Source organism: Idiotropiscis lumnitzeri, chromosome 1, assembly GCF_059441095.1.
Source record: "Idiotropiscis lumnitzeri isolate Australia: NSW breed Sydney's pygmy pipehorse chromosome 1, RoL_Ilum_1.0, whole genome shotgun sequence".
NCBI classification, from domain to species: domain Eukaryota; kingdom Metazoa; phylum Chordata; class Actinopteri; order Syngnathiformes; family Syngnathidae; genus Idiotropiscis; species Idiotropiscis lumnitzeri.
In genome coordinates, this window is record NC_142391.1 from 28,835,703 (window position 1) to 28,848,896 (window position 13,194).

General features: G+C 38.4%; 3 protein-coding genes across 4 annotated transcripts; 1 reads left to right on the plus strand and 2 right to left on the minus strand.

Annotated features, from left to right (window-relative positions):
• The first annotated feature begins 674 nt into the window (after positions 1–674).
• Positions 675–4,792, plus strand: rilpl2 (Rab interacting lysosomal protein-like 2). Its single transcript, XM_088293742.1, has 4 exons — positions 675–1,353; positions 2,168–2,319; positions 2,481–2,597; positions 3,946–4,792. Exons 1-4 carry the CDS (start codon positions 1,060–1,062, stop codon positions 3,965–3,967), a joined length of 585 nt encoding a protein of 194 aa, XP_088149868.1. The 5' UTR covers positions 675–1,059; the 3' UTR covers positions 3,968–4,792.
• A 1,147-nt stretch (positions 4,793–5,939) lies between these two features.
• On the minus strand, positions 5,940–9,917 carry kmt5ab (lysine methyltransferase 5Ab). 2 transcript variants are annotated; one of them, XM_088293721.1, is made up of 8 exons: positions 9,755–9,917; positions 9,530–9,633; positions 8,897–9,026; positions 8,666–8,822; positions 8,504–8,591; positions 7,859–7,918; positions 7,080–7,270; positions 5,940–6,436 (listed from the first exon to the last, which is right to left on the minus strand). In XM_088293721.1, exons 1-8 carry the CDS (start codon positions 9,762–9,764, stop codon positions 6,226–6,228), a joined length of 951 nt encoding a protein of 316 aa, XP_088149847.1. In that variant the 5' UTR covers positions 9,765–9,917; the 3' UTR covers positions 5,940–6,225. The 2 variants fall into 2 exon arrangements, with proteins under 2 accessions (XP_088149847.1, XP_088149856.1); XM_088293730.1 differs by having other exon boundaries at positions 6,239–6,485.
• A 474-nt stretch (positions 9,918–10,391) lies between these two features.
• mtrfr (mitochondrial translation release factor in rescue) lies at positions 10,392–11,860 on the minus strand. The gene is made up of 2 exons (XM_088293754.1): positions 11,441–11,860; positions 10,392–10,876 (listed from the first exon to the last, which is right to left on the minus strand). The coding sequence occupies exons 1-2, from the start codon at positions 11,720–11,722 to the stop codon at positions 10,646–10,648; spliced, it is 513 nt and encodes a 170-aa protein (XP_088149880.1). The 5' UTR covers positions 11,723–11,860; the 3' UTR covers positions 10,392–10,645.
• Positions 11,861–13,194: the final 1,334 nt, after the last annotated feature.

A 13,194-nucleotide genomic window follows, 5' to 3' on the forward strand; every position in this document is an offset into this window, starting at 1 on the left:
GTGTCCTATCGAGGCGTCTCCACGGTGAATCACGTGCATCATTTGTTCGTCTCAGTTTTTATGTTGTTGGCGCCCTTCCAGAATCAACTCATATACAACACCCCCCACCCCAAAAAAATAAATAAAATAATAATCCATATACTAATAGTTAGACTTTGTAAAACCAGTTTAGGAAAAGTCGATGCATAATTATCCAAAGATGTTAGAAGTGGTCGTTTAGACCCTAAGAGTACAATTACACGTTTAAAAAATAGTTTTTAGAAGGTGCATTCAATTGAAGTAGCGCCACTGTAGTTTTTAAATGTTGTTAATTTTGATCATTTATCGTCTACTTAGCCAACGACATTTTTCAGTTGGGCAGCTTCAGTGTGGTCATTAGTCAAGCCTACAATTAATGTAGAATAGCTTGTAGCTGAGCTGACTACAATTTCCAAGTAGCTTTCCCAACATTGGCTTGTCCGTTTCACGCACTTTCCACAGAAATTGGGTCAAATTCTGCAGTTAGCAAAATTTAATGTCCAGCGCATGTGCACTCAAGCATTTCGGCGTGTTTGTAATCATTGGTTGCCACGGTGACTGGTGGTGGGGGTGGGGGAGCGTAAGAACCCGTACAGTGACGCGGCGTGCCATTGGCTAGATCTTTCAGCCTTCGACGTGCTATTGGCTACTTCTGTAGCTTTCGGCGAGCTTGGAGCTAAAGCCTTTGGCATTGAAAGCGGTGCCGATTCGTTTGCAAACTGTACATTTTTTATGTGGAGAAACGGTTCGAAAATTGAATATCTAGCCATTTTAATAACAAACTACGAATGAAGTTTGTTGGCGAGTGGAGGAATGGAGAGGTGTACTCTCAACTCCGCTCGTTACTCTTTGTGGTCTCGCACCTGTAGCTAGGATACCAGCCCTCCTCTGCCACCAGGCTAGCACTCGCCATTGGCGGACGCGTCATGGGGGAAGTGCTGCTCCTCTGGAAGAAGTCACCCGCTACTGCCATAAACACTGTTGGAGAGTCACGAAGATAACCAGCGGTTTCTTCCTCCCCCCCCCCCCCCACGTCCGAGCATGGACTTCGACGATGAGTCGTCGCCTGCATTGGCGTTCGAGAAGGACGCCTTCGAGCTGACTGTGGAGGACGTCTATGACATCTCGTACGTCGTCGGACGAGACTTGTTGAGGATCAGCCGTACGGGCGAAGAGGTGTCCGACCTCCAGTTTCGCATAGTGCGCGTTCTGGAGATGTTCGAGACGATGGTCAACAAGTACAACTTGTCCCTGGAGGAGCTGAAAATGGAGCGGGACAACCTAAAGAGCGAACTGGATCGTGTCGTCACGGAAAGCTCCACCGGCCAGGGGACGGTGAGTAAGTCACCCGTGGAAAATAAATGACAACAATACGATTTAAGTTGTATTTTTCTCCAAAAGTTTATTCAGTTGGAGTCAAATGCTTAAATAATATGATGTGTTGTTTACGGTTTGCTTCGATCCGCATCAATCTCTATAGTGGCTAAATCCAGAAACTGATGAGTCAATACAATGCTTAGACTTGTGGGGGCATTAGTTGCTTTGCCAGTTAGTCTGCGTGTGAGCGTCTAGGGGTGAGTTGTGGACTACAGCTGCTCCTCCTGAGTGTTTCCATTTAGTATAGTGTGTGTCACTGTAGGTGGCACAGTGGTCGCCTGGTTAGCACGATGGCCTCACAGTGCAGAGGTCGTGGTATTGATTCTGCCGGCTCCGGCCTTCGTGTGGGGAGATTGCAAGAGGGTTTGCATGTTCTCACTGTTCCTGCGTGGGTTTTCTCCGGGTACTCCGGTTTCCTCCCATATTCCAAAAACATGCATGGTAGCTTGACTGAACACTCTAAATTGCCCCTAGGTGTGAGTGTGTGTCTATGGATTGGGTGGCAACCAGTTCAGGGTGTACCCTGCCTACTACCTAAAGACAGCTGGGATAGGCTCCAGCACCCCCACGATCCTTGTGAGGAAAAGCGGAACAGATAATGTATATTTTTTTCTTTATTTAAAAAAAAACCCTCAAAGATTGGGTGTTTTGGGTGCCTGCAATAGAAACAATCGCATTTGCACATTGCATTTCAACTTACTTGGAAACAAATTACAGTCGTAAATCAATTGATACAAAGCTCATTATAACAACAATGTTGTTGTCATTGAAGCAAGCGGTGGGACCCAATCAGATGGTGGTGGACCTGAGCGACCCCAACAGGCCTCGCTTCACCATGCAGGAGCTGAAGGAGGTCCTACAGGAGAGGAACCAGCTGAAGGCCCAGCTCATGGTGGCCCAAGAGGAGCTGCAGCTCTACAAGAGGTGAACGATACTGTGAAGAGAGGAAAGCGACTTTTATCATACCCTCTGAGCTGTAAAGCAGACTGTCATGCTTTTTATTGTTCACCCTCACGTGTTAAAGTGTCCTCTGGTAACATTTGGCGGGCAAGTAGCTCACGTGAGATTCAATTGTGTTTGTGCAGCGGGATTCTGCCACAGGGCCAAGCGGCCATGGTTGAAGTGGAACTGGACACGCCGCCACAGAACGGAGCTGCCGGGATTAATGACGCCAAAGAGGAGAAGACCACCATTGGAAAACTGTGAGTAGTACATTGTAAAAAGATAACAACAAAAACCACACTCAACTTCTTCAGGCTGAAACAGTTTTTTTCGTTTGAACAACTTCAAAATATAAATGATTGACATTTACGGTAACAATGCTAAATAGCGCAACAAAGCAAGCATGTTGTTTGCCACAAAACAATTTGCTGAATTGTTTATACTTAGGTTTTTAAGTTGGGGGATGTTGCAAGGAACAATTTGTTTTATAAACTCAAATCCTTTGTTGAATATACAAGAAAGTTAATTTTCACATTAGAAAAACTTAAAATATTTTGTTGGATTTCCCAATTTAAAATTTTATCGAAGTTTGTTACTTTGAAATTTTGAGTTCATCCAACTTTTTTTTATAGTGTAGATGAAGGAGTTCATGTTAATTGGAATAAAGGATTGAACGTTATTGAATATTTTTATTGTTGTATTTGACGTGCCACATGTGCATTGCATTTCTTGCTTGGCAACCTGTTCATCTCCTTTAGGGTTAGTTATGAGCTCAGTAGTCTGATTAAATTGCTTTAATTGAATTTAGTAAAAAGTGAACGCAAAAAAACCCCACACACCTTCAAAGTAGCCTGTCGATGAGCCACATACGTGTCTCTGGCAAAGGTCAGTATAACCTCTAGATTCACTATGCAAGTTAATTTCACATCTAGTGTGACATTTTTTTTTAGGATTGAAGTTGTCAAGTGAAATCTTAAACTGCAAGTCAGTCAGTTAAAAACACAGATTTGAAGTAGATAATCTGTCTTTCATATTAATTCATGGTTCATTTGCCTTTATTTTAGCAGAGCCTAAACTACAAAACCAAAATATTTAGAGTATGTATAATAAATCTGTTTATTTTAATACTGATTCATTCATATCTTGTGTTCGTTAAAAATGCATGTGAAGCGACACATTGAATTGAAAAAAATGTGTACATTTTATTTATATATCACTTTTCACGAGTGGACTCACAAAGTGAAAAGTGGACTCACAAAGTCGTTTTCATGCTGCATATAAAATAGACAAAATTGATGAGAAATTGATTAACAATTGAGTTGATCTGAGCCCACCCTTCACCCTATAATAAGAAGCCAGTCGGGAAATTGACTCCATCATACTCAGGATGACGAGCAGGAAAGCAAATGGATGTGTTGTTGTGAAGCGCAGGTTTCAATGCCGTACATGACACAATGCATTACATAAGGGTGCACTCACTCATCCTGAGCCTAATCACATACTTGTGACCAAATGATGTTGACTCACTGGAGTTTCTCCTGGGTTGTGCACTCTTCCCTCCAATGTCCAAATGCCTTCTCACGCTGACATGTTTTTCCCTGTCGTTAGGTTTTCATTTAGACGGAAGTAAGACGGGAAGGAAGAAGTCAAAGAAGACTGAGGAGACTGGAAGGTTTCTTTGAACCACTTTTATATTTTTGTACTCAGTGTATTTGTAAAGTTAACACACTGCCTTAATTTTCTATGTATACCAAAAGATGTATAATAGAGTTGTTCTTGTGGGACAATTCATATACAAGAGCTGATCAGTCGTGCCTCGAGAGGCCAGGGACACAAACTGAAAATACGATCTCTACTCTACATGATGTCAATGGACTCAACTCACATTCACAATAAGCAGCGTTTTGGCAAATCGTGAGCCGTTCTTCAAAAAGGAAACAAACAAGTATTCATGGAGTTTATTGTCACTCCCAGTTGGTTTATTTTCAAACTAAACTTCAAATTGTGAAAATAACGTGTATTTAAAACAGCCACATAGCTCAGCCTTTAGTCTGCTAGCTTTGCACTTTTGCTAACACATACTGGGAAACGCATATAGCCCTTTAAGCAACTGAGCAGACATTCAACATAACATTACTCACAATGGTATTTGTTTTAAGCTTAAGGCTTTGAGTGAAGTAGAGACGTCCATACTGGATTGACGTCCTTGTACGCTATATCTGTCTGTTTTATACTGCCCCCATCTGGTGGGCAGCAGCACAAAAGCCATTCAGTTGATACAAAGTGTGACAAAAACGATTTTTTTCTAATGTTATCACTGTCTGTTTTTGTGAAGTACAATAATTATAGAATTTTTCCTCATGAAAAATATTTACAAAATTATTTTTTTGGGGATGCAGGAATAGATGAATAGGATTTACATTCATTTCAATATGACAGATATTAAATATATATATTAAATATATAAAAATAGCGTCGATTATTGAAGACTCAAAATTGTCGTTAAAAAAAACGTTAAAAAATTATTTACTCAAATGTCTGCAATGTTTATGAAAATTAGCTCATTTGCTTGTAACACTAATTTGTCGTAGTTGTTTAAAATATATGTAAACTTATTAAATTCTATTTGATTCCAAAACACGTTCGCTAGGCTTGACTACTACGGTATATTTGATGTTTGCATAATTACGAGCGTCAGGTGTATTGAAGACTGAAGGTCTGTTTAAGAAACAAGCATGTTAGGTCAGTAGAAAACTAAGTTTGTTTTGAGGTTTATGAAAACGTATGTTAGGTTCATTTTCTATATTGTCTTGATCAGGTGTGGGCAAACTACGGCTCGGGGGCCACATGCGGCCCGTTAAACGTTTTAATCCAGCCCACCGAACTTGAAAAAAATTAAATGAATAAACCTTGTTAATGTTTTATTCTCTAAATACTGTTGTTTTTCGAAGACATATTTTGTTGTAATGCTTTTGTTCACTTTCATTTAAATTTAAATGTATTTTTTTTCTCCGATGAGGTGAGGTTACCAAAACACTCTGTCAAATTTTAGAACAAAAACACAGAAGTTGATTTTTTTTTTAGAACACTCAAAATGTTGTCCTTAATGTTTATGAAAATGTTCACTGATGACAAAATTGTCTTTCGGGGAACATGTTTCATTTAAAGACTAAATTTGTACATTAAGTTAATTTAGACACAAATTTTTGTGTAATGTGTGTGGGGAAAAAAAGTTTCTGAACATGGACATTTGGTTGGTTGAAGACTGCAACTTCCCAAAAATGTACATTAGGTCGCTGGAAGACAAAAAAAAAACAAAAACACTGATACTTAGAAAAACACAAGTCTTGTGATGCAGTTCTATGTTGTTTCTAATGAAGCATCCAGTCCAGTGATTTTTACTTTGATGATGAAGTACCGGTAATCTGAAAAGTATTGTGTAATTAGGGATTTTGTAACTGAATTCCTTAACTTTTATTACCCTGGAATGTTTATCGTCATGGTGTGAAATTTGATTCATCCCCCCCGATGAGCTACAAAGTAAACGTTCATCTCCTCATGACACTTTGACGCATTTGGTTCTTAAATGCATTTCAAATCCATTTCAGTTCATAATGCCTTTTATTGTGCACAGCATGGCTCATAATTTACATGGGTATCTTAATATCACAATAGAAGAAAATGTGTAACATTTGATCCAAGAGTAAATATTGTACAGTATAAAAAAGGTATAAAAAGTCTGATTAAAATTGCACAAAAAAAATGCCTGTTCGTTTCATAATTTTTGTATGTCCTTTAAAAAAATAAATAAAGACAAGTCATCTATAGCGTCTTTTTAGCACCAAATAGTTTCCAGAAATGTTTTTTTGGGTGGTTTTGCCATTTGTTTTAATGCTTGAGCCAAGGGTGAGCCAAGATGGCTTCCTTGCTGCGGTCGCCGTAGTCGTACAGCAGCTCCTCGTCTGCCTCGATGTCCCTGGACGCCACCAGGATGAGGTGAGGCGAGCCGTCAATGGCGTGCAGCTTGGTCTGGCAGTTGCCAGCCTTGCTATGGTTGATTAGTCGGCCCAGGCGGCTCGTCTCGCATGTGGCGTCCACGCTGCGAGGGGGTGGGTGGCGGAAAAACAGAAATTGATGACTGTCCTAAGCTGGTGGAAGAATCACACGTTCTTAGCTTGCGCTATAAATGTCCAATCTTAACAAATAGTCCTTTCAGACATAACAGAGTGGAACGGAAATAAGAAATTACCGAAATAAGTCAAATGAGGATTTTTGAAGCGGTTTTTTTTTGTATCAGGAAACCATGTCTAGTGAAAATATAGTTAGAAGAACCAGATTTATGAGGATTGTTAGAAGCAGTCTTTGATGTTTAGGAAAAGATCCATTAAAGATTAAACTGTCTGTTTAAAAAAATGTTCGACATTAGATAACTAAATTGTCATGTTTACATAAAGAACTACCCTAGTTTCATTAATGGCTTAAATTTTTCTTCAGTGTTTACAAAAACATGTAGGATTAATTGACAAATAAAACAACTCACATTTGTCGCTTTTCACAACACAAGGTTTTTTCTAACCAATAAGTCTATATTTTTACAAAAACACTGAATTGCCTTCAGTGGTTCAGACGACAGATGTTCATCACTAAATACTAAAATTTATGTAGTTCAGGTCACAACATGTCTGTTCATTGTATTAATTGCTATCAAATTAAGGGAGTCGTAAAAACGAGAGCAGACGCACCAGTAGGTCTTGGCCTGGTACTGGAAGTAGTACATGTAGCAGCCCGTCTGGGGGTCCTGGGCGTAGCGGGCCTCTCGCTGCTTGGCCTCGGTCAGCTCTAACAAGTCGCCGTGGTACTCCACCACAAAGTCACCCTTTTTGAAGCACCGCTGAGCAAACACGCCACGCCCTTTGCCTTCAATCACCCTCACCTGTGGACAAAAACACTTGATGAAATAAAAAAAAATGGAATAACTAGACTGCTTTTATAAAGTTATGGCCTAACCAGCCAGCTGATTACCTCTTAAGGTCAGATTTTACAAAATGGCCGCGCCCTGAGATGGCTAAAAACGGGTTGATTTTGTTGCTTAACTCATATTCCTCAAATTTAATATTAATCAGAAGGCCATGTTTAGACTAGTGAAAGTGCATAGAACATTATATTGCAAAGAATTTTTTGGAGTTGATTTCCCCTACTAGACTTTTTTATCGTCAACAGTGGCGAGCTTAATACTTTTTTCACTGGTTTAACAACGATCATAGTTTAAATCAGGAAGCCATTTTCTCGTACGAGTATGTTTTTCTAAATCCGAAAAAAAATCCATTTCCACTTTACTTACTAAACATAGGTGACCGATTGTGAGTACTGCACTTGAACTGACGCGATTAGGAAATGTTTATTTTTCTCTGACACAAAGGAATGTACCAACGATAACAGCTCTCAAATGTCACAAGACACACGTTTACATTCATTGGTTTGACAATAATAAAATAGGCACGCGTTACACCGCAGTCAGTACCTGCATTCCTTCTTCAACGCTGTTCTTTATCAGGTTATCCAAGTGTTTGTGCTCTTCATTCTGAGAACATTTCATTAGAATGGAATCCGTTTGTGAGAGCAGAAAGCAATGAGAGCAGCAGTATGGAAACTGTACATGAAAATATACATATTACCGGTACATAAGACGTGAATTAGAAAAACAGCGAGAATATTCAGCAGTTAGGTTAGTAGGAAATCTTTGTACAGTAAAGCCCCCGCTACTGTCGAGCGTGGTTCATCCTTCACGGCCCTGCTATATCCTGAAATATTAATCGAGATTCATGAGGTTTTACAGCACACAGGCAAGTCCAAGTTTAGAGTTGCATGCTTTCAGTGGAGTCCCACGTTGGGCCACGGCATGCTGGTAGGCATAGGCTGATTACTTGTTTACCGCGGTTTTAAAGAGTCATGGTTTCAATAACGACGCAAAGTTGTGAACTGTTCATTATCAATAATGTGCGCTTCTTTTCTTTTTGAGGGCATTTATAAGCAGGGCACAATATGATTGGCTGCTTTCAAAGATCACTAAAACTAGTGGAAGATATGCAGAATTATCAACAGCGAGAAGAGGCAGAAAATGCAGCAAACTTGAATTAGTACGACTATGAATTGATGACAAACTAACCTTCAACTCTGCTTTAGTTTTCCTGTTACTCCTCCTGATTGGGAAGAAGTCTGTGACCTTCCTGTTTTGGGAAGCGTTATTCTCCGTCCTATAGGGACAGACAATAGGATTACGAGACACGTTGCTCCTCGCTAATGACACATTTATTGATCTTCAACATACTTTTTCCCTTTGCGAGGATTCCGCCTTCGGGGTCTGGGCGTCAGAACTTTGTGCTCGTCCACCGGGGTCGCGTTTGTGTGCGGTCTCACTTCTTTTTGCCGTGGTTGATCAGCGACCTTGGTTTCACTCAGCTCTGGCTGCGTTTTATATGGGACGTCTACAATTACAACAATTAGCTTTAAAACCTCTGTTGTGCTGCTGCACGCAATGCTAACGCGGTCGCTTCCTCACCTTTGTCCAGCTTGGCATCATTTCCATCTTGAATGAGCATGCTGGAGGTGTTGCTCAGAGGCGATAGTGCCTTTTTCTGACAAGATGGAGTCAGGAGAACGCTCTGATGTGCTTTTCTGGTGCAATCTGGCTGCAAATGAGGTTGCTTATTGCTTACATTACATGCACAGACACACAAAACGTGTAAGACATGGGGTTATCTCAACTTTGTCCGGCTGAGAGCCGAAAACTTGAATTATGGGGAGGCTTTGGTCGAAGTGAAAGTTAAAAAATAGCAATGGACTATAATGTCCTTTACAAGTGGGCAAGGAGAGACCCAGCCATCATTGAAATTTCGTCTTTTTATTCAACTGGACATTCAAACGCGCAAATAAATTATGGGAAAAGTGTGAGAGCTTTGTTATACTTAATGGCATTTCATTTTGTTTTGTTGTAAAAGTTTCCCAGATGTCGTGTCAGAGCTGAATATTTGTTTTACATTTAAATGGTTTGAAAAAAACTCATTGTCTACGTTTTAGCGATTTTATTGTTTGCATTGATTTAGCTCTTCAGCAATTAACATTTGTTTTTGCGATCACATCCGGGTACCTACAAATAAAGAGTCCGCAGAGGCGGGACTATTAGCAAACATACCTCTACACTGGCCGCCGGACGGTTTTCTTTCGTCTCATCGGAGGTGACTTTGCCTACAAAACCATTTAACGTCTTTTTGTCCGTGCTTTGCACTCGTTTGTTCCCTGCAAACACCCAAACATCGTTTTGTTACTCATTCAAGCCGGGTAGCGGCATCTTATTAGCTTATACTAGATAGCAAAGCCAAGAGCGCACAAAAAAACAACAACAGCATATTTTGGTTACCTTTTGCCATGCCAATTTTACGAATATATGTCCGAGCTAAAGAATAGTAAATTAAATGTATTCCTGGGAGTCAGCTTGGTTATTGTTGAGACAACGGAAGCCACACATAACTAGCGTTTGTGTGAGTGCGGTGGAAACGTGTTGGAGTTTAAAAACTCAAGAGCGGCTGTAATTGGTTAACTTGCTTCGAATAGGCGGGGTCATCTTCGTTTATGCCCTTCCTTCATTGGCTGCATTTCGAGCTCTTGTCAAACAACCAGTATGAAAGTTGGAGTTGGAATTTTGGTATATTTATTCATGTTTGACTATATTAAATAGTAAATACTAGTTTGTATAATCAAGCCAATTATCAGTTGATTGAATCAATATAAACAAAATATTACAAAGGACTGCAATATTGCTTCGGGCAGTAGGCGGGGGAGACCCTGAATTGGTTGCCGGCCATCGCAGATGAGATTGAGAAGTTGCAATTTTACATAAAAATAGTGGGGGGGAAAAAAAGTGATATGGGATATTTTTGTGATTTTTCAAGAATTACTTCAATACAATTAAAAACGTAATATTACTAACAAATATTTGAGTAATTTTATATGGTGAAGAATCATTAATTTTAGGAAAATAAATACCATACTTTGAATAAGTTATATAATTTATTCGAATCAACATTTTAATGTACTGTTGAAGTTAAAAATAATCAAATAATCAGGAACAAGAAAATGCTAAAAAGGCTGTGAAACAAATGCATGCACACAAAGCAGAGCGAAAGCTCAATCTCTATTGGTTACATGTGGTTGACTGAGGACAGCATATTCATAAAATAGATCTCTTGTGGAAATGTACTTATAAACGCTAAAAGAATCAACCAAAATGCTTCAGGTATCCCTGTTGAGTTCAAACAGTGTCCTCTCCAGGCGTGGTCTGGGCTACGAGACTTTCTTTGAACAGCCTCTTCCTCTCCAAATTCTCCTTGACTCTCTTGCGTTTGTCTTGCTTCTTGGCCTCAGCCTCTTTCTTTCTGACCAGAATGTCGCTTTGCTCTCCTTTGTAGAAAACGTCCAGTTTTTGCTGCATTATTTCCCGCGCTCGCTTTCGATTGACATCCACCGATCTTGTTTGATGACACTACAAGGACAAATAATGACGTCAGTAAATTGCGCATCTATACATATACAAATAAATACATAAATATACACATATATATATATATATATCCACATACACACACACACACAGACATATATATATATATACCTATATATATATATATACTTACATATACACATATATATGCATATATACACACACACACACACATACATATATATATGTATATAATGTATATACATATACATACATACATTCATACATATATATAAATATATATATTTATTAATCGCCAGAGTTAATGCAAATTTTGACAGCCACATATATATTAATTGGGGGTTTGACCCCCAAAATATTTTTCAAAAAAATACAATCATCAAAAATGATTATAAATCTCCCATATGCCCTTTCTACAAAAAATTGTGTTACCAAAAAAATGTAAATACTGTAAAAATAATTAACAAAAAAACACAAACATATGTATACAAATTTACATTATACAATCATCCAAATAAAACTAAAAAGAAGCAGGAAGCGAAAGAACACTCATGACTAATGATGGATTTAATAACAACAATTAACCTTGACTACAATCCCAGAGGGGATGTGTTTCAGCACCACGCAGTTGCTGGTCTTGTTGGTGGCCTGCCCCCCTGGTCCAGAGCCCCTCACGAACTGCTCCTCCAGCTCGTCTTCCTCCAATCGGACCAGGACGACCAGGTCCTTCTTTCCGGCGACCGCGACTCGCGTAGGTGCACCCGTCGGTGGCTTCACCACCGAGGAGACTCCGGGGGAGTTGCTCCGTGCCACTCCACTCGCAAGGCCGTTGTACGTGGAGCGAACGAACAGGGAAAGTCTCGACATACTTTCAAGGACGTCCAAATGAAAAAACAAATCTGTGTATATGAGCTACCACATGTCTTTTACGTTGTGTTGACATTTAACTCCAGTCCGTAAGTCTTCTTCTACGCTTTTAAAAAAAAATCACTCAACCAGCTGTTCCTCTTCGCGGCCAATATAGTAATTTAGTGCTCTTTTGCCCCCTAGAATAAAAATAATGAACTACACTTTCTGGCGTGTAAAATTAACAGTTTATTTTTTTATGTGAAACTTTTCAAATTTTTACATGTAATACAATTTACTTAAAAATAATTAGTTCAATCAAGTTAAGAAAAGCTAAATAAAAGATAAAATCGTTTACCTTTAAAAGGACCTGCTAACCAACATAACTGAAAGTTCAATGCAAAATTGTATTAATCAACTCATTAATAAAATGGATGGAAAACCATATTATATTTTTTAAGTATTTTTTGTGGTTGCATTATTTGTTTTCTTTTTTCCTACTAGTTATTATTATTCGTTTTTTTATTTTTAACCTTGTTATTATTTTGTCTGTTTTATTTTATTTTATTTTATTTATATACGTTTCAGATACTTTTTTACATGCTCTATTAATCTAATTGAATTGAGAATAACGGTTCCCAACAATGTTGTATGGACAACAAATTTTAAAAACATTAAAAATACTTACATAAAAAAAAAACAAGTATTTTAATCTAAATGACAATATATTTGACAGGTTTTTTAAATATTTGATAGAAAAACACCATGGTGTACAGTATGGTGCTTTTAGCTTCCTGTCATCTCCCCTGGTGGACTAAAAATAGTCAGGAAACCCCATGCTGGCCACCGAAAATGACAATCTCTCCATGACTTCTTTTTTTCCCCGATTCTTGAGTGAGTCAACAGTGAAGCCCCAACATCAATCAACAGGGAACTAAATTAAACAAGCTTTTTACATAGGAACTTCTACTTACTTTACTACACTGGGTGGATAATTGTAAATGTTCACAAATTTGCTAATTTGCAAAGACATAAACAGTTTACAGTGTTTATAGTTGGCTATTAATTTTGGGAACAGACATATCAGTCAAAATGTATCAACAAAAAAGACCCAATGTACATGTAAATTAGCCATTGACTATAATCTGGCATATTTACGGGAAACTGTTTGATTAATATGCACTGTTCCCGTATACTTTCAAAAATAAATAAATACAAATAAAAAATATTATTTAATTGAGTGGAATAAAAAGAATATCAGCAGAGAAGTGAAGATTTCACACTTGATGTTATGGCAGCAATGTTATTGTAAAAAAAATCCTCAAATGTTTTTTTAATGTAATTTATCTGCAATTAATATATCAGTGTAAAAACAACATTTCCATTGGTTGCAGCAAAAAAACGGCAGCAAAATAATGATGGGAACCTCAACATACACTTGGTAATTGTCCTTAGTATTTAAGTTTTCTTCAAATCACTTATTTGGAAATATG